The sequence below is a fragment of the Microtus oregoni genome, unplaced genomic scaffold (genome assembly GCF_018167655.1).
Source record: "Microtus oregoni isolate MIOR12 unplaced genomic scaffold, Mior012 000046F_ref0000063, whole genome shotgun sequence".
Lineage (NCBI taxonomy): Eukaryota > Metazoa > Chordata > Mammalia > Rodentia > Cricetidae > Microtus > Microtus oregoni.
In genome coordinates, this window is record NW_024543220.1 from 17,761,152 (window position 1) to 17,784,262 (window position 23,111).

At 50.6% G+C, this 23,111-nt stretch overlaps 6 protein-coding genes across 7 annotated transcripts in view; all 6 read right to left on the reverse strand.

Annotated features, from left to right (window-relative positions):
* Positions 1-23,111, reverse strand: part of Tspear (thrombospondin type laminin G domain and EAR repeats) — a 157,455-nt gene that overhangs the window by 121,159 nt on the left and 13,185 nt on the right. The window lies entirely within an intron of this gene.
* On the reverse strand, positions 2,651-3,013 carry LOC121435208 (keratin-associated protein 12-1-like). 2 transcript variants are annotated; one of them, XM_041634338.1, is made up of 2 exons: positions 2,939-3,013; positions 2,651-2,890 (listed from the first exon to the last, which is right to left on the reverse strand). In XM_041634338.1, the coding sequence occupies exons 1-2, from the start codon at positions 3,011-3,013 to the stop codon at positions 2,651-2,653; spliced, it is 315 nt and encodes a 104-aa protein (XP_041490272.1). The 2 variants fall into 2 exon arrangements, with proteins under 2 accessions (XP_041490272.1, XP_041490273.1); XM_041634339.1 differs by having other exon boundaries at positions 2,651-2,876; positions 2,937-3,013.
* Positions 8,421-8,705, reverse strand: LOC121435640 (keratin-associated protein 12-1-like). Its single transcript, XM_041635109.1, has one exon. The coding sequence runs from the start codon at positions 8,703-8,705 to the stop codon at positions 8,421-8,423; it is 285 nt and encodes a 94-aa protein (XP_041491043.1).
* Positions 13,182-13,544, reverse strand: LOC121435209 (keratin-associated protein 12-1-like). The gene is made up of 2 exons (XM_041634341.1): positions 13,468-13,544; positions 13,182-13,407 (listed from the first exon to the last, which is right to left on the reverse strand). The coding sequence occupies exons 1-2, from the start codon at positions 13,542-13,544 to the stop codon at positions 13,182-13,184; spliced, it is 303 nt and encodes a 100-aa protein (XP_041490275.1).
* On the reverse strand, positions 17,049-17,363 carry LOC121435641 (keratin-associated protein 12-1-like). The gene has a single exon (XM_041635111.1). It carries the CDS (start codon positions 17,361-17,363, stop codon positions 17,049-17,051), a length of 315 nt encoding a protein of 104 aa, XP_041491045.1.
* LOC121435642 (keratin-associated protein 12-1-like) lies at positions 21,965-22,279 on the reverse strand. The gene has a single exon (XM_041635112.1). The coding sequence runs from the start codon at positions 22,277-22,279 to the stop codon at positions 21,965-21,967; it is 315 nt and encodes a 104-aa protein (XP_041491046.1).

The following is a 23,111-nucleotide window of genomic DNA, read 5'->3' on the forward strand; positions in this document are numbered from 1 at the left end:
GACATGGGGCACATCAACTTTAAATATACATGAGACGAAGCTGAGAGTTCCCAGGGAGTTCTTATGCTTTCGTTTTTATTCCCTGCTTATGTGAATCTAGCTTTACATACCGCTTCTTTATCGTGTAATTAGATTTTTCTCCTGTCAGTTTCTCTCACATCCTAGGATTCTTTCCTTTTTCCTTCATTTATTTAACACTGTTGAATCTTTTCTTCCCCTTTCCTTGCATTGCTTTTTCTAAAATTTCATTTATTTTCATTACTTTTACCTTAGTCCATTTTAACTCAATAACTTACTTTACTTATTTTGGCCATTTTCTTCCTTGTGGTCATTGGTGCTACAGTCACTGACTCCTCTCACAGGCTTAGGTGTCCTGGCTTGACTGGTGGTCCCTATGCTAATGTCCCTGTCTTTCTAGACCTTTACAGTGACTGCTCCTGGTCAGTTAGAACCCTGACAGGGTCCAGGAGAGCTCCTGTGTTATGTGCACGCATGTGCTGTGTTGCCTCAGGGCAGCCTGTGAGTTGTCTGGATGAAGAACTGTGTCCACTGGAGGAAATAAAGCCCCTGGGAGAAAGTGGGAAATGGGCTTGGCAGAAACACAGCCTCAGGGCCCTCCCAAGGCCCAATGCACCAATCACAAGCTCCATGTTGCTAGGACAGGGCACAAGAAACCCCAGGGCCCAGGGCAGGGTTGGCACTGCTGGGAGAGCAAGGCATAGGAGCTCCAGACACAGACCACTGGGGGCCACTGAGTGAGTGACATTCTCAGACCCTATCCAAATGAGATGAAAAGGTGAGGGTGGGGTGCTCATCCACCTCACCTGGACAGCCCCACCCCGGCTGCTTCCCACACCTGTGGCCAACCCCATCATGGGGCAGCCACTACAGAAGTCTAGGTGACCTGCTCCTGCCTACTCCCTGGCAACGGGGTCTACAAGTTGCATCCACCGTAGTGCCCCAGTTAGATTTGGAGCATCAAGATTATGTCTGTCAAACCCCATGCACTGCTCAGACCCTTCCAGGCCAGGATGGCTGTTCCTTCATCTCCTTCCTCACTCAAAAACAAAACAAACACACACACAAAAACAAAACAAAACAAAAAAAAACAAACAAACCTATACTCCCTGTCTGGACCTTTCCCTCAAAACAAGTATATGTGTCTGAATCTCAAACCCTACCTTTCTTCTGATTCCTTCTGCTGCCTAGAAACTGTCTTTTGGGAAGTACTTCCATCACAGTGCAGTATGGAAGAGACCTGCGGGCCCATGCTGGGAAGGAAGGGCTGATGAGGCCACCACCCTGCACTCTGAGCAGGGCAGAGGGTCTCAGAGGCCCTGACCCCCTCATGTCTGAATCCAGATTCACCTGTCTGGGGGGGAGGTGTGGAGCAGATGTCCATGTGTGTGAGCGCGTAGGTCACAAGGGCTCAGGGGTGTCTGTGAGCGCACGCATGCGTATCTGGAGTTGCTAGGAATACATGAGCGCATGCGTGTACTAGAGAGGTTCCGAGGGAGCATAACTATCTATGCTCCCTCGAGCATGTGTCTGTGTGCCTGAGGACATGGGTATTCAGTTCATATGAGCATATGCACGTGTATGTGTGTGTGTGTGTGTGTGAGAGTGTGTGTGTGTGTGTGTGTGTGTGTGTGTGTGTGTGTGTGTGTGATGAAGGAATGGTACACGTAAACGTGTGTGCACATTCAGGGCAGTGACTCTCTAACATCTAGCTCTCACATCTAACATTCTGGCTCAGTTTCACGCAGCCCCAATTTAAACCACACACTGGTCACAGACCTTCTTGGCTACTGATTCATAAGCCATTTCTGCTTGCTACTCATCACCAACCTGCAGCATGGGAGAACGGCTGTAATCCAGGGCAGTCAGCAGTGGGAGCTCCAGGAGGGGCAGGGCAGGACAGAGCTGCAGGCACAGCAGACTCTGCAGCCAAAGGCATGCCCATCCCTGGGAGCCTCCACATGAGCTTCTCCCTGCAGTCTACATGAGAGGAGGCTGCACGTTAGAGACAGGAGACCGCCGCCAATGCACACGGAGGAATAAGCTCAGACATCGCCGACAAAGCCTTGAAGCACACAGAGCACAGATTCAGCCCTACTCTACAGACGGACGAGTGAAGCCCACATGGCTGCAGCCAGGGATGATGGCACCCACTGCCCATGCAGCCCCTACTGCAGGGGACCGGAAAGGGAGCACAAAGGACGGAACTACAAGGGACAGCGAGTCTGTGACAAGGGCCACATTCTCCTGGGCCACCACAGGAACTACTTCATCAGGCCATGTCCTCTACCAATCTCTACCTCCTGAGTCACAGTGACGCTAGATCAGAGAAAGCATTGGCCTATGCCCTTTCAGATCACCTAGAGAGTCCGGAATCAGGGCAGACATGCACAGCTGATTAGAAAATGCAGCTTTATTTGACACACAGGTTAGAGAGGCACTCTGCATGCAAGACATCCTCCAAAGAAGGACAGGGCAGGGGTAGCTGGTTCATTCTTCCGCATCCTCTTTCCAGTTCCAGGGTGCAGTGAATGTGTTTCCCACCTGCCTCCTGTTGAATCCATGGCCAAGAATGGGATTGGACAGGACGGAGTACGCATCTTCATGGAGGCAGGTGGTTTGCAGACACTGGTCAGCAGCAGGTGGGCGTGCTACAGGTGACAGGTCTGCAGACCAGGGTGGGGCAGGAGGGCTGGCAGCACCCGGATGACTGGCAGGAGGAGGTCACGCAAACAGGCCTGAAGCTCACAGGCACACACACAGAGGACTGGCAGGAGGGAGTCATGCACACAGTGGGTCTACAGCTCATGGGCACACAGCAGGCCGCCTGGTATCTCACAGGAATGCAGATAACAGGCCTGCAGCAGGATGACTGGCAGGGGCTGGACACACAGCAGGAGGGCTGGCAGGGGCTGGACACACAGCAGGAGGGCTGGCAGGGGCTGGACACACAGCAGGAGGGCTGGCAGCCTGAGGAGCAGCTGGTGTGACACATGGTGGAAGCTGGCTGGTCTGGAGAAGGGTAAAGATGTATGGAGCCCCTGTCCAGGGCAGCTTTTATACCCAGCTCAGTGACTCGACCACCTAGGATACAGCTTTGTGTTTGTGTTTGCTTCCTGTCCTGTCCCCAGTGCTAGCCTTGCTTTTGTTTCTGTTTTTGTTTGTGCTCAGCCGGATAATGGATGATTACATCTCTTCTAAGTTCCTGGAGAAGGCATTAGGGCAAAGAGTAAACACCAACTCCATTAGCTCCATAGCAGGCATCTGGGACTCATGGTGGATACATCTGGGCTTCAACAACTTTGGGTAGTCCCATCCCTCCGCCTCTGCTTTCTGAACTACACACAGTCTCTTTCTTAGGCAGGTTCCACTCCATGCCTGAAGTTTTTGGTGGTGGACATCCCAGAGTCCTTACACCTCCAACATCCTGGGGTCTCTATTGAAACTTAGGTTTCACCTTTACAATTTCACACACATGTTTTTCAGTAGACCTAAGGTAGCCAACCCTGAACTCAGAGGTGTTCTGGAACCTTGTGGCAAGGCTTCATAAACCGGCAACTCTTGGAGTCTGCAAGCCTAGAACACCATGTAACAATGTTGCCATGTTCTTCAAGATAGAATGTAGCCCTCCTTTACCATAGCTGGCAAGGCCTCAGTGATGTGGGATTTCCCTCTGTATTCTGTGATTACCTATAGCAGTGCAGAACTTAGGTAGGCAGAGAAAACAAAACTGAATGCTTGAAGAAAGGCAGAGTCAGTGAGAAACCATGGAGCCGCTGGAGACGGAGCCACTGGAGACAGACGCCGGTTGGAATCTTGCCGATAAGCCACAGCCACGTTGTGATACACAGATTAATAGAAATGGGTTAAATTAATATATAAGAGTTAGCCAATAAGAAGCTAGAGCTAAGCCAAGCAGTGATTTAAATAATACAGTTTCTGTGTGGTTATTTTGGTTCTGGGTGGACAGGAAGAATAAGCGACCTCCTCTTACACCTCAGTGTGCCTTAGCTGGAGAACCTGGGGATAAATTCCCTGGGCAGTTGTTCTGGAACAGGGAAAGCCTTCAGTACATTTCCAGTTCGGGAGTTTTCTCCTTGTAAATGAATTTGCATTTTCACAGGTTTGAGGAGTGGGGTCTTGCTGTAGGGGTCCTTAAATTCTTTTCCAGCGTCAAATGCGAGGTTTCTCTCTAATGGTGCTAATCACCTCAGGAATCATGCTTTCTCCACACGCTCAGCTGGTCTACAACTGTAAACTGGCTCCTCTCCTCACCCACCTGCACATTCTCATAGCATCTGCTCGTCTCACTGTAGACCATCTGAGAGCGAGCAGTCAGACGCCACACCCTGAATGCTGAGCTGTCTGAGAACCCTCTATAAAATGCCTTAGCCCGTGAGCTTTCAATTCCACTTCACTTAGAGACGTTTGGACAGGGGCAGAAAGCAGGTTTTGTTTTTGTTTTGTTTTTTGGCTGACTCAACCACAAATGACTTTTAGCACAGTTCCTGGTGAGTTCATATTCTGCTCTGAAGCCACACAAGCCATCTCTAGTGCTGTCTTTTATTGGAATTCTACTCTTGCATCCTCCTATAGGATGGCCCATTCAGCTCTGCACACAGCACTGGAGAGCTGCTTTAGCTCACAGCTCCAAACCCCTCTCCGTCCCTCCCACTAACCAGCTCTAAAGGACTGTGAACCACATGACAGGACTCCACTGGTTGGTGCTGGAGGATTGTGAGAATGGCTGGAATTCATTCCCAGGATGGCCTTTATTCATAGGCCAGTGGCCCAACAATCCAGGACACAGATGGTCTTCTTTGCATATTCAGTTTTTGTCTTGGTGTTTTCTGGTTGCTATGGCAAAATGCCTTGGGAAAACAGCTTAAGAAGGAAGGGTTTATTTTGGCTCACAGTGTGAGGGGATACAATCTAGATGGCAGGGAACACATGGTGGCACGAGGGAGGTGACTGGGCATATTGCATGGTGTGCTCCCCTGTTTTTCCTTTTATTAAATCCATGACCCCAGTTCAGGGTGGCATCTGTGGCAGTTTGAATGAGAAATGCTCCCCCACAGGCTCAGGCGTTTAACACTTGGTGTCCAGTTGGTGGCGCTCTTTCGAGAGATTGTGGGGAGGCACAGCCTTGCAGGAGGAAGTGTGTCATTGGGGCAGGCTTCACAAGTTGAAAGCCTCGTGCTCCTTCTGGTTTGCTCTCTCTGCTTCCTGCTTGCATTTGGAGTTCTCCGCTTGCTGCTCCTGCCACCATGCCTGCCTGCTGCCACACTTTCCTGTCGTGATGGACATTTAGCCATCAGAACTGCAAACCAAAAGAAACTTGCCCTTTCGCTAGGTTCTTTGGGTCTTGTGTTCTGTTGCAATAGCAGTAGAGTAACGAATACAGGGGTCTTCCTTCCCTCGGTGAAAGTTCTCTGCAAATACCTTCACAGACATGCCACAGATGTGTCCCTTAGAAGGGCCTAACTTTAGTAAAGGTGACATTGAAGATTTACTGTCGCAATGAGAAGAAAGTGTCAGACTCTGGGCTTCTTATGTGTGTCTGAGTGGGACATGTCTGCACATGAATGTATTACCACGTGTGACCCATGCCACTCAGAAATGCCCTCTAAAAACCTGCCCCTTCTTCTATCACAGCTCCAGGAACACCCAACCACCGTGTACCACACAAGCTGATCCAGAATCCTGTCAGCCTGCACTGCTTCTCTATGCTGTACCCCTGTTGCTTTCTACAGCCATGAAGTCAATGTGTGCCCCGATGAGACAGCCCCTGTGTGGCTGCCGTCTGTAAGCAGGCCTGCTGCGTGTCTGGCTGATGCATGTAGGTATTCTCCACACTAAAGAGCTACACGCCTGTCACATTCATGAGCTTCCCTGCTCCAGGTGCTGCCACCCCCTGTCCCACCCTGATCTTCAGGACCATCACCCAAGGCATCATTGCTTTCTACTGACCCCTGCTATAGAATATGTCAAATACTGGACCTGTCTCTAGTATTATCTCCAAATTGTTATTATTCCTTGTTACCTCCAAAGCCCAGGGAAGAACTGTCCCTCCTGGCCAACACTCCATCATGATCCTGTTGAATTAGGAAGACTCTCACCTCTCCCCAAACTTCCTGCATGGTTGGGCAGAGGCACCTCCCTAAATCTTCTCTCTTATTCTCTATCCTCCCTTCCTCATGACTTTTGGGAGAATTGGTACTGCCCCCTAAAATGTCCGGCCGTAACATCCATTCCTGTTTTTCTCACATTCTGAACTTGATTCCTAGGGTTTACTTCTTGGGGTACATGCAAACCACAGAAGGAGCCTGGGACAGGCCTCAGGGCCCATTCCGGGGAGGGAAGGTTTGGAGGTTCATCTTCACTGTCGACCTGACTGGGTTTAGAATCACCCAGGAGACAGAAGCACATCTCAAGGCATGTCTGTGCAGGTGTTTCATGGAGGATGAACTGAGAAGGGAGACCCTACTTGAATGAGGCAACACACATTCAATGGGCTAGGATCCTGGGAGAACAAACAAGGAGAAAGCCAGCAAAGTGCCAGCAATCTTATGTCTGTTTAATTGTCCCCCATGGTGTGAACCACTCCACTCCACTGTGACGGACTGAACACTAAAGCACTAAGTTCTTCTCCCTCTTCTGTCGTTCTGCTGGGTGACTCACTGCAGCACTCCAGAGCTAATGAATACAGAGCCTCTCTGAGGAGGTGTGAAGCTGCTGTAACTAATCTCGTCAGGGGGTCTCTCAGGCCTTTGTCACAGGTTTGTGGACAGAATTTGCCAGAGTTCAGAGAGGTGAAGCACAGAAGCCCTAGAAAGCAGTAAGCAGAGCTTGAGGGGGAGCCCTCGTGGGGTCTCAGACGACAAGAACACCACTGGGATTCAGACAGGAAGGAAGCCTGAGCCCAGGAGGTTCCATGTGGGAACAGGGACTCTGCTGGGAGCTAGACTCGAGGTCATTCGTGTATAATCTGGCAGAGAACAATGAGTGCCTTTTTCCTGTGTCCAGAACTTTAGGGATATTGAGAATAATGGGGACTGGTCCCATGTCTGCCTAGTTTCATCAAAAGCTCAGATTTTTTATTTGTTTGCTTGTTTATTTTTCTGAGACAGGGTTTCTCTGTGTAACCCTGGCTGTCCTGAAACTTACTCTGTAGACCAGGCTGGCATGGAACTCAGAAATCTGCCTGCCTCTGTTTCCTGAGTGCTGGGATTCACACACCGCCACGCCCTACTCCAAAGCTCAGATTTATACCACACGGTAGTCGCAGATCACCTTGACTGTTGAGCTATAAAACTATACTAACAACTCGCCTCTCTGCAACAGAAAGAAAGCAGCTATAGCCCAGGACAGCCAGCAGTCAACTCTGGAAGAGACTAAGCGAGACGAAGCCATGGGCACAGCAGACACTGACCAGGTTCCTTGTCCATCCCTGGGAGCCACCATGGGAACTGCTCACAACAGCCTGCAGGAGGCCAGAAGAAAGGATGCACACCAGAAATGAGAGACTGTTACCAATGTGCATAGAGGGAGTAACCCCCAGGTCATAGACAGCACTGACAAACACTTAAAAATACATGTCCGGGCACATGGGGCACAGATTGGACTCCACTCATTGACAGACGGGCGATGCCCACATGACTGCAGCCCCAAGAAGTCAGCAGAACATGATGATGCTTTCAAGTTTCTAAGGTGGAAGTGCTGTGTGTTTATTAGGTTATAATTGATCGCCAGCCAATTAAAGATGGGCACATGCGCACCGCTGAAGGGGAGGGGTTACAGGGTCAATCACACTGTATAACTAAGATTCAAATACCCAAAAAGTGCCCTGTAAAAGTCACCAGGACCCAGGATACAAGACAGCACTAGAGAGAGAAACAAGCCAAGAACAATCAGAATGTCGGCTACAGATGCCCTGGGCAAGAACTGAGGGAGAGGGGGTAGGATGCAGGGAAGACAGTGAGTTCACCTCAGGCCTGCACACTCATGCTCACAGGAATGCCAGGGACCTGTTGACATCTGCACAACCTGGCCATGTCCTTCACCCCATGTCGTCTCCCAAAGATTCGTAGAGAACATTTATGAACCTGACAGCCTTTCTGATACAAGAGTGAGGAAGATAGACATGAAACAGTGCAGCTGAGCTCAAAAAAACTGGTTTATTTAGCACACAGGGTTAGAGAAGGCCCTGCAGCCAGGACATTCATCAGAAGTCAGGGGGAGGTGACAGATCTTGCTTCTGCCTTCTCTTCTCCCCCAAGTGTCAGGTTGGGAAAGGTATGTTTCCCACCTGTTGTACACACAAACCTGACGTCAAGTAGGAAAGGTTTTGATGACACAGGTGTGTCCCATCTTCATGGAGGCAAGGGGTTTGGAGACACTGGTCAGCAGCAGGAGGGTCTGCAGACCAGGGTGGGGCAGGAGGGCTGGCAGCACCCGGATGATTGACAGGAGGAGGTCACGCAGACAGGCCGGCAGCTCACAGGCACACACACAGAGGACTGGCAGGAGGGAGTCATGCACACAGTGGGTCTACAGCTCACAGGCACATAGCAGGCTGCCTGGTATCTCACAGGAATGCAGATAGCAGGCCTGCAGCAGGATGGCTGGCAGGGGCTGGACACACAGCAGGAGGGCTGGCAGCCTGAGGAGCAGCTGGTGTGGCACATGGTGGCAGATGCTGGCTGGTCTGGAGGAGGGTGAAAATGTCTGGAGCTCCTTCCACGGTAGCTTTTATACCCAGCTCAATGGCCCAACTACCCAGAATGCAGCTGCTCTTCCTCATTTGCTTCCTTTGTCCTCCCAGGCTGGCTTTGTTGTTGGCTATGTTCCTGTTTTGTTTGTCCTCAGCTTCATAGCTAATTACACCTGCTCCAGCTCCTGCTGGGCCTGAGTCCCACCCAACCTCCCCTGGGGCCTTCTGGATTCTGCCAAGTTCCATCACTTCCTGGTTTCCTCACACGAGATCCCAGAGATCCAGGCATCCAGATGTTCTCCCTGCAGGATGACAGACCTTACTCACCCACAGAGATCACATTTCTCTCAGGGTTAGGAAGGGCTTGCAGAATGTGGGAGCCCTCCCATGAGCCTCAGCTGGAGTCAGAGAGCAGACAGAAGCAGGCATGAAGAACAGCTCGCTCTCCCAGTGTGTGTGTGTGTGTGTGTGTGTGTGTGTGTGCGTGTGTGCACATGCATGCATATGTGCACACGGGGTTCAGAGTTTTGGTATGTGTGTGTGCTGGTCTAAATATGCACATAACCACACATGTGTGTTCAGGACTGTATGCCCAGTGTGACCATATGCCACCAAAGCCTGTTCTCTTTTCTATCCAGGACTTACCCAGTTCCAGCCACCTTTACCACATGAACTGCTCCTTGGGCTACCTGCTGTCTGTCCCATTCCTCTGTGCTGCCCCATCCCTGCCCACTGTCCTCCCAAGGCTGTGAGAACATAGATCCCCCCCCCATGTGGCTGTGTTGAGATGGACCCTATGCCCAGTGTCTGTCTCCTTCCAGCTGACCTGTAAGCTGCCAGTCCCTGGGGTGCTGCTAGCCCTCCTGCCCTGCTCACTCCCGCTGGTCCCTCCCTTGGTGCTCCTTGGCCTACTGCTGGTCTCTCGTCTCCAGGCCCTCTAACTCTGGACTTGCTGTTGTAGTCGTGAGCCCAGGTGAGCACTGGGCCTTCTGGAAGACCCCCTGCTCCACCATTGTTGTATGGCCACAGCTCCTCATAACCCACAATGAAACTTGCCTACCTAGACAGGGGTGCCCTATCCATACTCAGATGTATGTGGAAGTGTTTTCACTCACTGTGCCCTCATATGCCACTGCAGCCATGATCTCTGGGGGCCCAGCTACTGTTCAGCCTGGCATCAACACCCCACTGTCTTCCATGTGGCATTAGTTTTGTAGGCACACTATAAGTCAGAGCTCTCTGATCATGGAAGCCTGTCCCTACATTTTTTTTTAAAAAAAAAAAGTCTCAAGATCCAGGAGATGTATAAAAGGTTTGGAATACCTGTGGGGAATCCCTGAAAGAGGCCTCTGTGGTGTCATGAGGGTGAAGCCTAAGGTACAATGGGGACCCAACGTCATTAGAGGTGCCGAGTACATGAGACATCTGCCAAGGAAAGACAGAGACACCGAGGGGAGTCCATCAATAGGGTCTCCAATCAGCCAGGACACGTGGATGGGACAGCCCAAGCCCGTGTGAGGTCACATCAGGACTAACCACAGGTCCCCAACATTGTAGGTTTGCTCCTCTCACCCCTGCTGAGCTCTAGTGCTGTCTCCCTTCTATGTCTCCTTCGTCCATTCTGGACCGGGGCTGTGTATGCTAGCACCGAATGGTGTGCGCATGTAACTTGATGCTATAGGGACTCACAGCTAAGAGTTTACATCGACGGAACCTACTAATACTGCTGTTCAAAATGGACATGTGTCTTAAAATTCCAGCACTCCAGAGGCAGAGGCAGGTGGATCTCTGTGAGTTCGAAGCCAGCCTGGTTTACAGAGTGAGTTCTAGGACAGCCAGGACTACACAGTGAAACCCTGTCTGGAAAAATAAAAATGAACCAGTGGACCTGCTGTCAGAGTCCTTCCAAACATTTCTATGTTTATGCCCATAGACAGAGGCTGTTCTCAGCCTTGCTCAGAGAAGCAGCTTCCCTTTGCCATGGGAAGCCATGGATACAAAGATCCGGACTGGTCAAAGTGCTAAAATTAAGAGACAGTTGAATGCTCAGATGGACCACCTATATTATCTCTTCTTAAAGGCCCAGGGAAGGTCACTGGAGACGAGATGGAGCGGAAAGGATGGACAGGATGGGGAGGAGCGCTGTGAAACACTGTCTTCCACACATGACATGGCTGCTACACTCATGAAGCTAAGTAGTGGCTACCTGGACAAAGCCAAAGCTGTCAGCGCTATCCCAGCATGCTTGGGGAGGAGCATAAGAGGCCCCTCCCTCGGCTGCGGAGCTACTAGCAGTTAGTGGCTGCTGGGGCGTGGGGTCATTTTCTTCAGTAGGGTAGCCACTCAGGTAAGTTCCCCAAGACAGTAAATAACTCCCCAACCCTGCACATGCTCATGCAAGCCTTGTTAAACATCAGGGGGTTATTAAAAAGAGTAGGAGGGGAACACGTCAGGAAGAAGGAATCAGACAAAGTGAGAGGGAAATGGGACAAAATGAGCAAAACGCATATATAAAATTGTCCAAGAGTCTGTAAAAATTACTTTTAAAAATAGTTTCCCTTGAACTGCTAAAGACACTTAACGTTTGAGCTGTGTGGGAACAGTTAAGACTATATATAGGAAGCCACAGACAGAAGGGGTGTTTTTTTTTCCACCGTGAGATGGGCATAAATTTTGGGGAGCCAGGGTGCAAGGCTCTGATTTAAAATGGCACATGTGGATGTCAAGTGGACTTTGGCTGGCATCTGAGTGTGAACCTTCACTGACAACTTGACTGGATTTAGCCTGTAGGAGGCGGAGGCAAACCACTGGACAGGTTTGGGAAGGCTTCTCTAGGCAGGAATAATCGAGGTGGGTGACCCTGTCCCATAGGCTGGAGGGCTGAACTGAATACAAACAGGGCTGAGGTAACAGCAGGGCACTGGCATTTCCCCCTCTCTGGTTCCTGATCACCATGATATGAGCTTCTCCACTCTCCTCAGTCACGAGGGAGTGATCTCTCTAAACCCATGAGTCTTGGAGATTTTATCAGTGTGAAAAGCAACTAACACCAAAGGGGTAAAGAGGCATCAGGTCTGCGTTCCGTGCCTTCCATCGGAAGTGGCGGGAACTTGCAAACTCTCCCCACACACGGCTCTGATTCCAGTTCCACCTTCTGTCTGAGATCACAGTCGTGTGTAATGAACAGGAGTGTACAGAGCTCACAAGTGTACAAGGACATACAAGGATGTATGTGTGTATACATATGAGTGTGTAAGGCTGCGCGTGCTTGAGGATGCATGCAGGAGGATGTGCATGTTCGAGACAGCTCGTGATGACTGTCTCCTTTCTGGCTCAGCTCCCTCAACAACCTCCATTTTAAGTACACAGCAAGTCACAAGCCTCCTTGGTTGTTGGGATATATGATCATGTTTCAGCTTATAGCTCATCACCAATCTGCAGACGTCAAGGAAAAGCCTGGAGCATGACACAGTCAGCAGCAGAACTCTACAGAGGGATTGGCCCAGGATAATGCCCAACACCAAAACAAAACCAGAGAACCTGGGGCCTGATCAGCCCAGGAACCTCTATAGGGAATGATCACATGAAACTGTAAGAGACCACACTGTAAGCTCACACCTAAGAACCCATTCAAAGAGCCAAGCTATGTGCACACAACTGCAGAAGCAGCTGTCCTGAGCACTGGTGTCACATGGAGGCTGTGCTTAGTCTGTGTGGTCTGTATGTTTATTACGTATAATGGATCATCAGTCACAATAAAATGGGCACCTTTGGACCAGCGATGAGAAGGTGGAAGAGCAACAGTCAAGTCCACATCTCAGATCCCAGCATCCAGAAGCTTACCCATGGTGAGAAAAGCCACCATGACCCACGACCCACAATATAAAACCACCAGAGAGGAAATGCTGGCTGAGAACAGTGAGCATTCTCCATCCAGGGAACTCTTGGGGCAAGAGCACTTAGAGGGAGATAGGGTGGGGGACAGAGCCATGAGAGAGAATGAGCCCACGGCAGGACAACCTCCGTTCTAAGTACACAGCAAGTCATGGATCACTTAACGTGCAGGGAGCTGACCACACTCACTTGATCGGGCCACGCCCTCCTTCTGTGTCCCACACCTCGAGGAATCGCTGTGACCCTGGGTCATAAAGACCATTGACCTTACATCTTCTCTGGCATAGGAGCATCCAAGAAAGACAGACGTGGAACAGGGCAGACATGCGGAATTGAGCAGGAGAAACGGGTTTATTTGGCGCTAGAAGCTAGAGATGGCCCTGGAGCCAGGGCATCCTTCCAAAGGGCAAGGAGAGGGGATTCCAGATAACTCTTCCATGTTTGCCTCCAGAGTCCCAATGGTGAGCAGGATGTTTCCAATCTGTCTCAGATGCTGAACCAGCAGCAGAGGAGAAGTGCTGGGAGACAGGTTGTCCCATCTTCACTGGGGCTCTGGTCAGCAGCAGGAGGGCGTGCTACAGGTGACAGGTCTGCAGACCAGGGTGGGGCAGGAGGGCTGGCAGCACCCGGATGACTGGCAGGAGGAGGTCATGCAGACAGGCCGGCAGCTCACGGGCACACACACAGAGGACTGGCAGGAGGGAGTCATGCACACAGTGGGTCTACAGCTCATGGGCACACAGCAGGCCGCCTGGTATCTCACAGGAATGCAGATAACAGGCCTGCAGCAGGATGACTGGCAGGGGCTGGACACGCAGCAGGAGGGCTGGCAGGGGCTGGACATGCAGCAGGAGGGCTGGCAGGGGCTGGACATGCAGCAGGAGGGCTGGCAGCCTGAGGAGCAGCTGGTGTCGCACATGGCTGAGGTGGGATTGTCTGAAGGAGGGTGAGAATGACTGGAGCTCCTTCCTGGGGTGGCTTTTATACCCAGCCCAGTGCTCCCCAGCTACCCAGAATGCAGCTGCCCTTCCTCATTTGCTTCCTTTGTTCTTCCAGGCTGGCTTTGTTGTGTCTGTGTTTCTGCTTTTGTTTTGCTCTCAGCTTCCTAGTTAATTATACCTTCAACAAGCTCTTCCACACCTGGGCTTTTCCAATACCTTCCCTCTTTTCAGACTCGCTCTATTGTCATTCATGAGTTCCTTTTGTGATATCCTCAAAGGTCCAGGAGATCAGATGCTTCTCCCTATGGAATAATGGTCCTCATGCAACCAAAGACTACACTTCTCCTATGGTTGGGAAGAGTTTACAGAAGGGGAAAGGCTGAACACAGGGAGCGCCTCCTGACAGAGCATGCTGTAGCTCAGAGATGATGTCAGACATCAGATAGGAAGGGCATAGAACATCTGGGAATCAGTGTGTGTGTGTGTGCATTGTGTGTGTGTGTGTATTTTGTGTATGCATGCATTGTGTGTGTATGTGTGTGTGGAAAGCCTGCATGTGAAGTAGTGTGAACATGCACATGTGTTCAAACACACATGTGGTTCAGAGTTTGTGCATGATGTATATCTGAGCGTAAATGTGTAGATAGCCACACATGTGCATATAGGACTGTATTTCTATGCGTGACCACTCATGGTAGACCTCTTCCTTTCTCTGTCCAGCCCCCAGGTGCTGTTCCCTGCTTCTCCCCCATCAACCACGACCCACACTAACACTGTGGGAACTGCTGCTGTCTGGAGGCCCCCACACCCTGTTGCTGACTCCTGCACGCTGGCCTGTTGGGGCTCTGAAATGCCAGTCCTCTGAGTGCTGAGCTCTCCTCTCTGTCCCTCAAATACTAGGGTTCTCACCATCATAAGCCTAGGTGTGAACTATCTCTCATGATCAGGTAGGGCCAGGAGTGAACTCGGCTGTCCCCCAACTTCCCTCCTGTGGAGCAGGAGCATACCCATGCTCCTCTTTCCTATTCTCATTGCCATTCTTCTCTCCTGACATTGAATGAAGTTAGACTTCTGCCCAAAGGAATAAATGTATCCAAACCCTCGTCCTGTTTCTCCTTCCTCATGTACATAAAATGCATAAATAAATAAATAAATAAATAAATAAATAAATAAATCTTGAAGCATCTCCTAGGAGATGGAGCACACCCAAGATCTTTCCATTTGTGTGTGTGTGTGTGTGTGTGTGTGTGTGTGTGTGTGTGTGTGTGTGTGGTTTTGTTTTTTTTGGAAGACTGGCTGAGAGGATAGACCTCCTTGACTCTGGAGGTGCCATCCCACGGGCTGAGGGAGTGAGGGACTAGACAGATTACCCATGGAAATGGAGAAAGCCAAGCCATTCCTAGTCTGTCATCTCATGGTCCATCAGGACATGAACCACTCTGCTACCCATGATGGACTGAACAGAGGGGATCGCCTGTGCTCAGCAGACAGGGGGGATCACCCGTGCTCAGCAGACAGAGGGGATCACCTGTGCTCACCAGACAGAGGGGATCACCCGTGCTCAGCAGACAGAGGGAATCAATCGCCTGTGGTCACCTCGCTCTCCCCTTTTTGTTCAGTCCAGGACATCAGCCCATGGTGGATGCCACTCACATTTAGGGTGGGTTCCCCCACTTCTACTACCCTAATCTAGATAATTGTTCAAGGCACACCCAGCGATATCTCTTAGAGATTATAGATCCAGCCAACTCGATAATCAATATTAACCTTCAGAGAGTCCCTCTGTTTCCCAGCCTGAAGGCGTAAGTCACAAACAATGCCACACCAATTTGGAATTATGATTAATAGGGTGGTATTTATTTAAAGGGGAAAAAACTTACAGATCGCCGTCCCAGACAACAGCCCTCTACACAACCAGGAAGGGAGTCTAGTCGCCAGTGGAGCAGGAAGTGAAGAGAGAGAGGAGAGGGAAGTGGCCGCTTTTTTAAAGGGAGAGAGACCACGCCCCAATGGGCTAGTATCTCAGCAGCTATAGGCTGGAGGAGTGGGAGGACCTCCTGCAACACCAGCCTCTCAATCTACCTTCACCTTCCAGTGAGAGACACCAGAATCCATGCCTGTGCGAGTGTACGGCGCACAAGGGTACATGTATACACATAGGTGTTTCAGGAAATGTGGCTATGTTTGAGGGAGTGTGCATATATGTATGCATGCACGTGTGTGTGTATGTGTGTAAGAGTGCATATGTGTGCACTGGCCCGTGTGTAAACATGAAGTGGGGTGTGTATGTCCAGGGCTATTCTCCCATGATGACTGATTCTACTTCTGACTTAGTTTCATTCAGATCCCCCATTTAACCAACACAGTGCGTCCTTGACCACCCAGGCATCTGGGTTATAAAATGACTTTAACACCTCATGGATTAAGCAAGCCAGCCAGCAGTGAGAACTCCACAGAGAGGCTGATTCAGGACAGTATGCAGGACTTCAGCAGAGCTGAGGAGCTGCACACTTGCTTTCTATGCGGAATGAGCACAGCAGACTGAAGGAGGCAGGGGGTAAAGCTTTGCAATGGAGAGAGGGGGACCACAAGAGAGATTGGCCCCGGTTCGTTGGCAACATGACTATGAGCGGCGCCAAAGTGCCAGTCTGAGGCACAGAATGCAGCTAACTTGATTCACTGAAAACACAGGACAGAGTTCGCCCGGCTCTAGAAGCAGCTGCACCAAGACACGAGTGGAACTTGGACGATGTGTCCAGTGTCCATACCGGAAGTGATAGGAGTGGTTATGCTATCTGGTCATCATTCAAGAACTATGGCATGCCACGGTGCAGGGAGTTGACAAGTTCAGATCACGGAACCAAGACCCAGCTTCCGAAAGCAGCCAGGCAGGAAAAAAGTCACCGTGACTCGTGGCACAGGACATCCTAAGAGAAGAGGGAAATGCAGCTCTGGACAATCCAGCCAATCTAACAACTGCTACCTCTGCTGTGCCTGTAGCATTGGGGAAGGAGAACCAGGGGAGGCAGGATGGAGCCACAGGAGATGAGAGTCCGTGGCAGGGGCCATATGTGCAAGAGCAGACAGACAGGACAGGGACATGACCCATCTACTTTATCAGGCCATTCCTCTGTCCTACATTCTACCTAATGCAGTGAGGCTGGATCAAAGAGAGCGCTGATTTGCATGCTTTCTGAGGCTAAGGCAGCTATGCAGACAGACAGGAACCAAGACAAACACAGAACTGACTCGAGAAGCCACTTTATTTGGCACAGGGGGTAAGAGAAGGACATTTGAGGTAGGACATTCTCAGAGAAGGGCAAGTCAGGGGAACCTGGTCACTTCTGGATTATCTCACAGTTTCAGGGTGGGCTGGGCATGCTTCCCCACGTGCCTCATGCCAAACCCATGGTCACAGAAGGAGGTGGGTAGGGATTGATGTATCCTGTCTATGGTGACAGCAGTTGATTTGAAGACACTGGTCAGCAGCAGGAGGGTCTGCAGACCAGGGTGGGACAGGAGGGCTGGCAGCACCCGGATGACTGACAGGAGGAGGTCACGCAGACAGGCCGGCAGCTCACGGGCACACACACAGAGGACTGGCAGGAGGGAGTCATGCACACAGTGGGTCTACAGCTCATGGGCACACAGCAGGCCGCCTGGTATCTCACAGGAATGCAGATAACAGGCCTGCAGCAGGATGACTGGCAGGGGCTGGACACACAGCAGGAGGGCTGGCAGGGGCTGGACACACAGCAGGTGGGCTGGCAGCCTGAGGAGCAGCTGGTGTGGCACATGGTGGAGGCTGGTTGGTCTGGAGGAGTGTGAAGATGTCTGGAGCTCCTTCCAGGGTGGCTTTTATACCCAGCCCAGTACTCCCCCCAACTACCCAGAATGCAGCTGCTCTTCCTCATTTGCTTCCTTTGTCCTCCCAGGCTGGCTTTGTTGTTGGCTGTGTTCCTGTTTTGTTTGTCCTCAGCTTCATGGCTAATTACACCTGCTCCAGTTCCTGCTGGGCCTGAGTCCCACCCAACCTCCCCTGGGGCCTTCTGGATTCTACTAAGCTCCATCACATCCTGGTTTTCTCACACGAGATCCCAGAGATCCAGGCATCCAGATGTTCTCCCTGCAGGATGACAGGCCTTACACACCCACAGAGATCACATTTCTCTCAGGGTTAGGAAGGGCTTGCAGAATGTGGGAGGCTGAACACAGGGAGAGCCCTCCCATGAGCCTCAGCTGGAGTCAGAGAGCAGACAGAAGCAGGCATGGAGGGCAGCTCACTCTTTCAGTGTGTGTGTGTGTGTGTGTGTGCGCGCGCGCACACGCATGCATGCATATTTGCGCATGGAGTTCAGAGTTTGTGAATGTGTATGTCTGAGTGTAAATGTATGCATAATCATACATGTGTGTCCAGGACTGTATGTCTACATCTGACCATATGCTACAAAATGTTCCCTTTTCCACCAAAGCCTTCCCCAGTCCTAGCCACCTGTACCACATGAACTGTTCCTCAGGCCACTTGCTGTCTGTCCCCGTTCCTCTGTGCTGCCTCATCCCTGCCTGCTGCCCTCCCAAGGCTCTGAGAAGTGCTGCCACCGACACACACACCAATAGGCTCTGTTGAAATGGACCCTGTGCCCTGTGTCTGCCTCCTGCCAGCTGACCTGTGTGAGTCTGGAAGCTGCCAGTCCCCAGGGTGCTGCCAGCGCTCCCACCTACCTCACCCTACCAGCCCCTCCCTTCTGGCTCATCTGCCTGCTGCTGGCCTCTCCTTTTCAGGCTCTCACACCCCGGACCCTCCTGCATAAGAACAGTCTCATCTCTCCAGGCCGATCACTGTGGTATTGGGACGCAGCTCAAACTCCCACTTCCTAGTCTCCTTATCTTTCCTCGCAGTTTTAAAGAAACCTAGAGCTCCCTGCGAGATCCAAGTGCTTGACTCTCATTCTTTTTCTGCTTTCCCTTGTTCTGAACTCTCCTCAGGACCCCACCCCAGATCCTAGCACCCAGAAGGAGGTGTAGAGAAGCCTGAGAGCCAGCCAACGCTATGGAGGGACCATATATAGTAAGAAGGTCCATCTTCACTATCAATTTGAATAGGTTTAGAATCGCCTAGGTACAGAGCTACATCTCCAGCATGCTGCGAGTAGTTCTAGGGAGAATTAACTGAGAGTCTAGACTGTGTTTGAAAGAGGTGGCTCCCTCCAGTGGGCTAGGATAGAAGTGGACAAAGAAGAAAGCTAGTTACAAGCATTCGCCTCTCTCCTGTGACCCAGTGTGACTGTTGTGTTCCCCCATGGCAGACTGAACTCTCTGAACCCAAGAGCTAAAAACCTCCCTCAGTCCTTTAAGTTGCTTTATTCAACACAGGTATACAAAAATAACTGATACAGAAAACTGGCCAGAGAAGGCAGGATACTGCTGCGACTAGCCCTGACTGTGGTTCTTAGGCCTTTGACTGGTGTCTGGACAGATGGTGTAGGAGTTTTGACCTAGGGACTTTATATGCTATAGCTGTTTATGCTGTAGCTCAAAGGCTATCCAAAGAACTAGTAAGGCATCCAGGTGAGAACTCAAGACTAGAACACCAATAGAAATTCGACAGAAGGATGTGCTCATCAAATTTCAGGATGCTGTTGGGAACTGACCAGAGACCATCCATGGGATATTCTGCAAGAGAATTTCTCTATACCCAGAAGTACTATGTGAGGCTGGGCTTATAGTGGTGGCTAAATTAACCATGTGTAATAAATTTTAAGACAGCAAAGAATTTGCACAGTGGCTTGGTTATTGCTGGGGGCTTTTAGACAGATTTACACTGAGAATCAAGAACTAAAAGCAGAGCAGGTGATTCAAAAACCATGCAGCCCGGCCAGAAAGGGAGCAATCAGAAAGCCATGGCTGAGGAGGGTGTTCTTGTTAAAGGGATTAATGCCATTAAAGGGAAGCCAACCGCTTCATCCTAGGACAACAGAAAATTGGCCAGACCCTATCCATCAAAGGCTCTAGAAGGAGAAATGAGCCAAGTCAATCCTGTCCCTTTTAAGTGTCCTGTCCTTTATTGTGTCACAGTTATGAGAAAAGTCAACACTGCAGGACTGGCGGGGCCTCTGCCTGTGCCTCTGGGTAGCAGAGAGACATCTCCACCTCTCAGATGAGAGACCAGAATGATGCACAGGAGTGCCTGAGTGAAAGGCCGTGCATGCACAGAGACAAGTATGGCTGTGCGTCTGCAGAAGCATGCACACATGTGGAGAAGTGTGAATGTGTGTGTGTGTACTAAAACACGTGGGTGTGGGAATGTGTGTTTAAGTATGAGTACCTGAGTATATTGGTATGAGTGAACATTCACACATGGGCGTGTGATTGTTTTCTCATGTGTATCCTTTATGTTCGTAAGGGTTTGAGTACACGATTATATGTGTGTGCATGGGTCTGAGAGCAACCTGGGTGTGTAGGCACACCGTAGGTGCATGGAGTGTGCTGTCTGTGCAGGGCAGTTAGTCTGGTTTGGGAAAAGCACTTATTTAAATAGCACAGTGGATCCCTGATGACTTTGGATGCTAAGGGATAAAACATTTGCAATTGATGTCTGATGGCCAGCCTGCAGAAAATAAAGAAAAATGTCAAGAGAGTCAAGAGAGAGAACTCTAGGACCACAGGTCCAGGATGATATCATGGGATGCAGCAGAGGATGCAACCCCCATGCCTGCCTGTCTCAGAAACCTCCACAAGGAACAGTCACTACAGACTGCAGACACGGGGCATAGAACAAGCCAATGGAAGCAGCCATCAACACTTCCCCAGAGGAAAACCTTCCCCAAAACTATAACTGTGCTGACCCGTCTCCATTGTTAACATAACAGAATTTAAGGTCACCATAGAAATGGACTTCTGGGCACACTGATGATTATATTTCCACAAAGACTTCACAGAGGAGAAAGGCCCCCCCTAAGGGTCGGCAGCACAAGCACTATTCTATGGGCCGGGATTCCAGAACAAATAAAAAGGAGGAAGTGAACCAAGCCTGCGTGCCTCACTCTCTGCTTTCTGACAGCGGATGCGATGTCATCAACCACCTCAGCCCCTTGTCACCGTGACTGCCCCATCATGAAGGACTGCACCCTCAAACTGTAAGCCAACATAAATCCTTCCTTCGGGTTACTTTAATTGGATGTTTCGTCCCAGGAAGAGAGACAGAGAACCTAACACGATCATTGAAAACCTTCTGAAAGAGAAAGCACGTGTTAGAACATGCAGAAGTGACCCACACCACGATGCAAAAAGACACAGAATGGTACGCATGTGGTTTCAGCAGGAGCCACCCCAAGAAGTTGGTGGGACAAGAGTGTACTAGCTGCTTTATAGAAAAGTGACTAGATATGTGACTGTCATATTGTAATTAATCAACAGTAAGAAAATGGGCATAAATTTCTCCAGTACTGAGAAAGTGATTTGGAGCCCAACTGCCGCGTACAGCGCCCCCGTGTCTGCACTCTGTGCGCTGGCACCCAGTTACCGAGCTTCGGGCAAGGGGCTGGAGGTTAAAATACACAAATACACACAGACAGAAAGAGAGACAGCAACACGGGTCATCCTTGAATTCCCCAAGAATGCCCCCTTAATTATATTCAGGGGCAGATTATTATAGAGATAGACACGCCCCAGCCAAACCCACCAGAAACCACTCTCCTGCCATCAGGAACTCCTGAAGGTCTCGTGCTCAGAGCAGCTGTAGGCACTCAGATCAGGGAATTACAAGAAATTCAGGATCTGGCGTCTCACTGCTCCCAACACACAACAGTTTGTATAAATGAAATTCAAACACCTCAAAGCTGCCTAGTAGGAAGAAAGTCACTGTGACCTGGGACACAGGACATCCCCAGAGGAAAGAGAAAACCATTCATAAACACTGTAGGCCTCGCCATGCACGAGCCCCTGCTACATGTGCCATGGGAAATGCAAGCATGAGCGGACACTGCAGTGTGGTACAGTGAGTCCATCACAGGGATGCCAGATGCATAAACCCACCCACTCATCAACCATGTCTCCACCCTGCACGCTTCCTTCTAAGGAACTGTGGTGAGGCTGCATCATAGACACCCCTGATCTTCCATGCCTCCTGGTGCCAACGAAGCCAGGAAAGACAGACAAGAACTAGGACAGAAATGCACAGATGACTAGAGAAGTTACTTTATTTGGCACATGGGTAAAAGAAGGATCCTGGAGCCAGGACATCCGTAGAGAATGGCAGAGGGAAAGCTGTGTTCTCTCCCAAGTTCCAGGGCGAGCTATGTGTGCTTCCAACCTATTTCAGGTGCAGAGCCACCGCCACAGAGGGAGAGGAATAGATGTGTCCCATCTGCACTGGCAGAAGCTGGTTTGGAGACACTGGTCAGCAGCAGGAGGGTCTGCAGACCAGGGTGGGGCAGGAGGGCTGGCAGCACCCGGATGATTGACAGGAGGAGGTCACACAGACAGGCCGGCAGCTCACAGGCACACACACAGAGGACTGGCAGGAGGGAGTCATGCACACAGTGGGTCTGCAGCTCACGGGCACACAGCAGGCCGCCTGGTATCTCACAGGAATGCAGATAACAGGCCTGCAGCAGGATGACTGGCAGGGGCTGGACACACAGCAGGAGGGCTGGCAGGGGCTGGACACACAGCAGGTGGGCTGGCAGCCTGAGGAGCAGCTGGTGTGGCACATGGTGGAGGCTGGCTGGTCTGGAGGAGGGTGGGAATGACTGGAGCTCCTGCCCAGGGTGGCTTTTATACCCAGCCCAGTGTCCCAGAACACCCAGAATGCATCTGGTCTTCCTTGTTTGCTTCCTCTGGCCTCCCAGGTTGGCTTTGCTGTTGTCCATGCTCTTGCTTGCCCAGCTCCATGACTAATGCAGCTCTCTGGCTGCTGCTACATTAAGCTCCCAAGCCATCCTCTCCCGGTACTGTGTGGATTTGTCAATGCCCCGTGAATTCCTGATTTCCTTACATGGGCTTCTAGAAGTCCAGGAGTTCAGATAACTTCCCTGTCGGACAACAGTCCTGCCCTGTGGGATGACAGTTCTCCTACAACCACAGAGATTGTTCTTCTCCTGTGGTCTAGAAGGCTGAATATAATGAGTGTCCTCATCCATCCGTGTCCTGGGTGAAGGTAGATTGGACCAGCCACACCCTTGGAAAGCAGGTAAAGTCAATATAGGTTCACAGGGAGCACAGTGGGTCCTCCTTTTGATGTGTTTAGCAGTGAGCCACAAGTACCATCAGGAAAGGTGGGATCTTGAGTGGAGGCTGGGTGGATTTTCCACATTTGTACCCCCACAGAGTTTAAAACCAGATCTACACAAGCTCAAAATAACCAACTAGCTGGCTCTCTGCTTGAACAGAACTCGTAGTCACAAGAAGATAATAGAACCCAGAGTCTCCAAATGTATTTCATAAGTAACCAGATATAAGAGATTTTGTGATATAAATCACCTTCATAAGTAAAAGCAACCAGCAGAAAGAATCCGGCATGATCTCATTACAGAGACGGGCAGTGA

Excerpts from the sequence above, each read along its gene's own strand:
- LOC121435641 (XM_041635111.1), bottom strand. The coding sequence starts at position 17,363 with ATGTGCCACACCAGCTGCTCCTCAGGCTGCCAGCCCACCTGCTGTGTG.
- LOC121435209 (XM_041634341.1), bottom strand. The coding sequence starts at position 13,544 with ATGTGCGACACCAGCTGCTCCTCAGGCTGCCAGCCCTCCTGCTGCATG. Across the intron at positions 13,408-13,467 it reads TGCCAGCCCTCCTGCTGCAT|GCCTGTTATCTGCATTCCTG; the intron begins GTCCAGCCCCTG and ends ATCCTGCTGCAG.
- LOC121435208 (XM_041634338.1), bottom strand. The coding sequence starts at position 3,013 with ATGTGTCACACCAGCTGCTCCTCAGGCTGCCAGCCCTCCTGCTGTGTG. Across the intron at positions 2,891-2,938 it reads CCTGCCAGCCCTCCTGCTGT|TCATCCTGCTGCAGGCCTGT; the intron begins GTGTCCAGCCCC and ends AGCCCCTGCCAG.
- LOC121435640 (XM_041635109.1), bottom strand. The coding sequence starts at position 8,705 with ATGTGCCACACCAGCTGCTCCTCAGGCTGCCAGCCCTCCTGCTGTGTG.
- LOC121435642 (XM_041635112.1), bottom strand. The coding sequence starts at position 22,279 with ATGTGCCACACCAGCTGCTCCTCAGGCTGCCAGCCCACCTGCTGTGTG.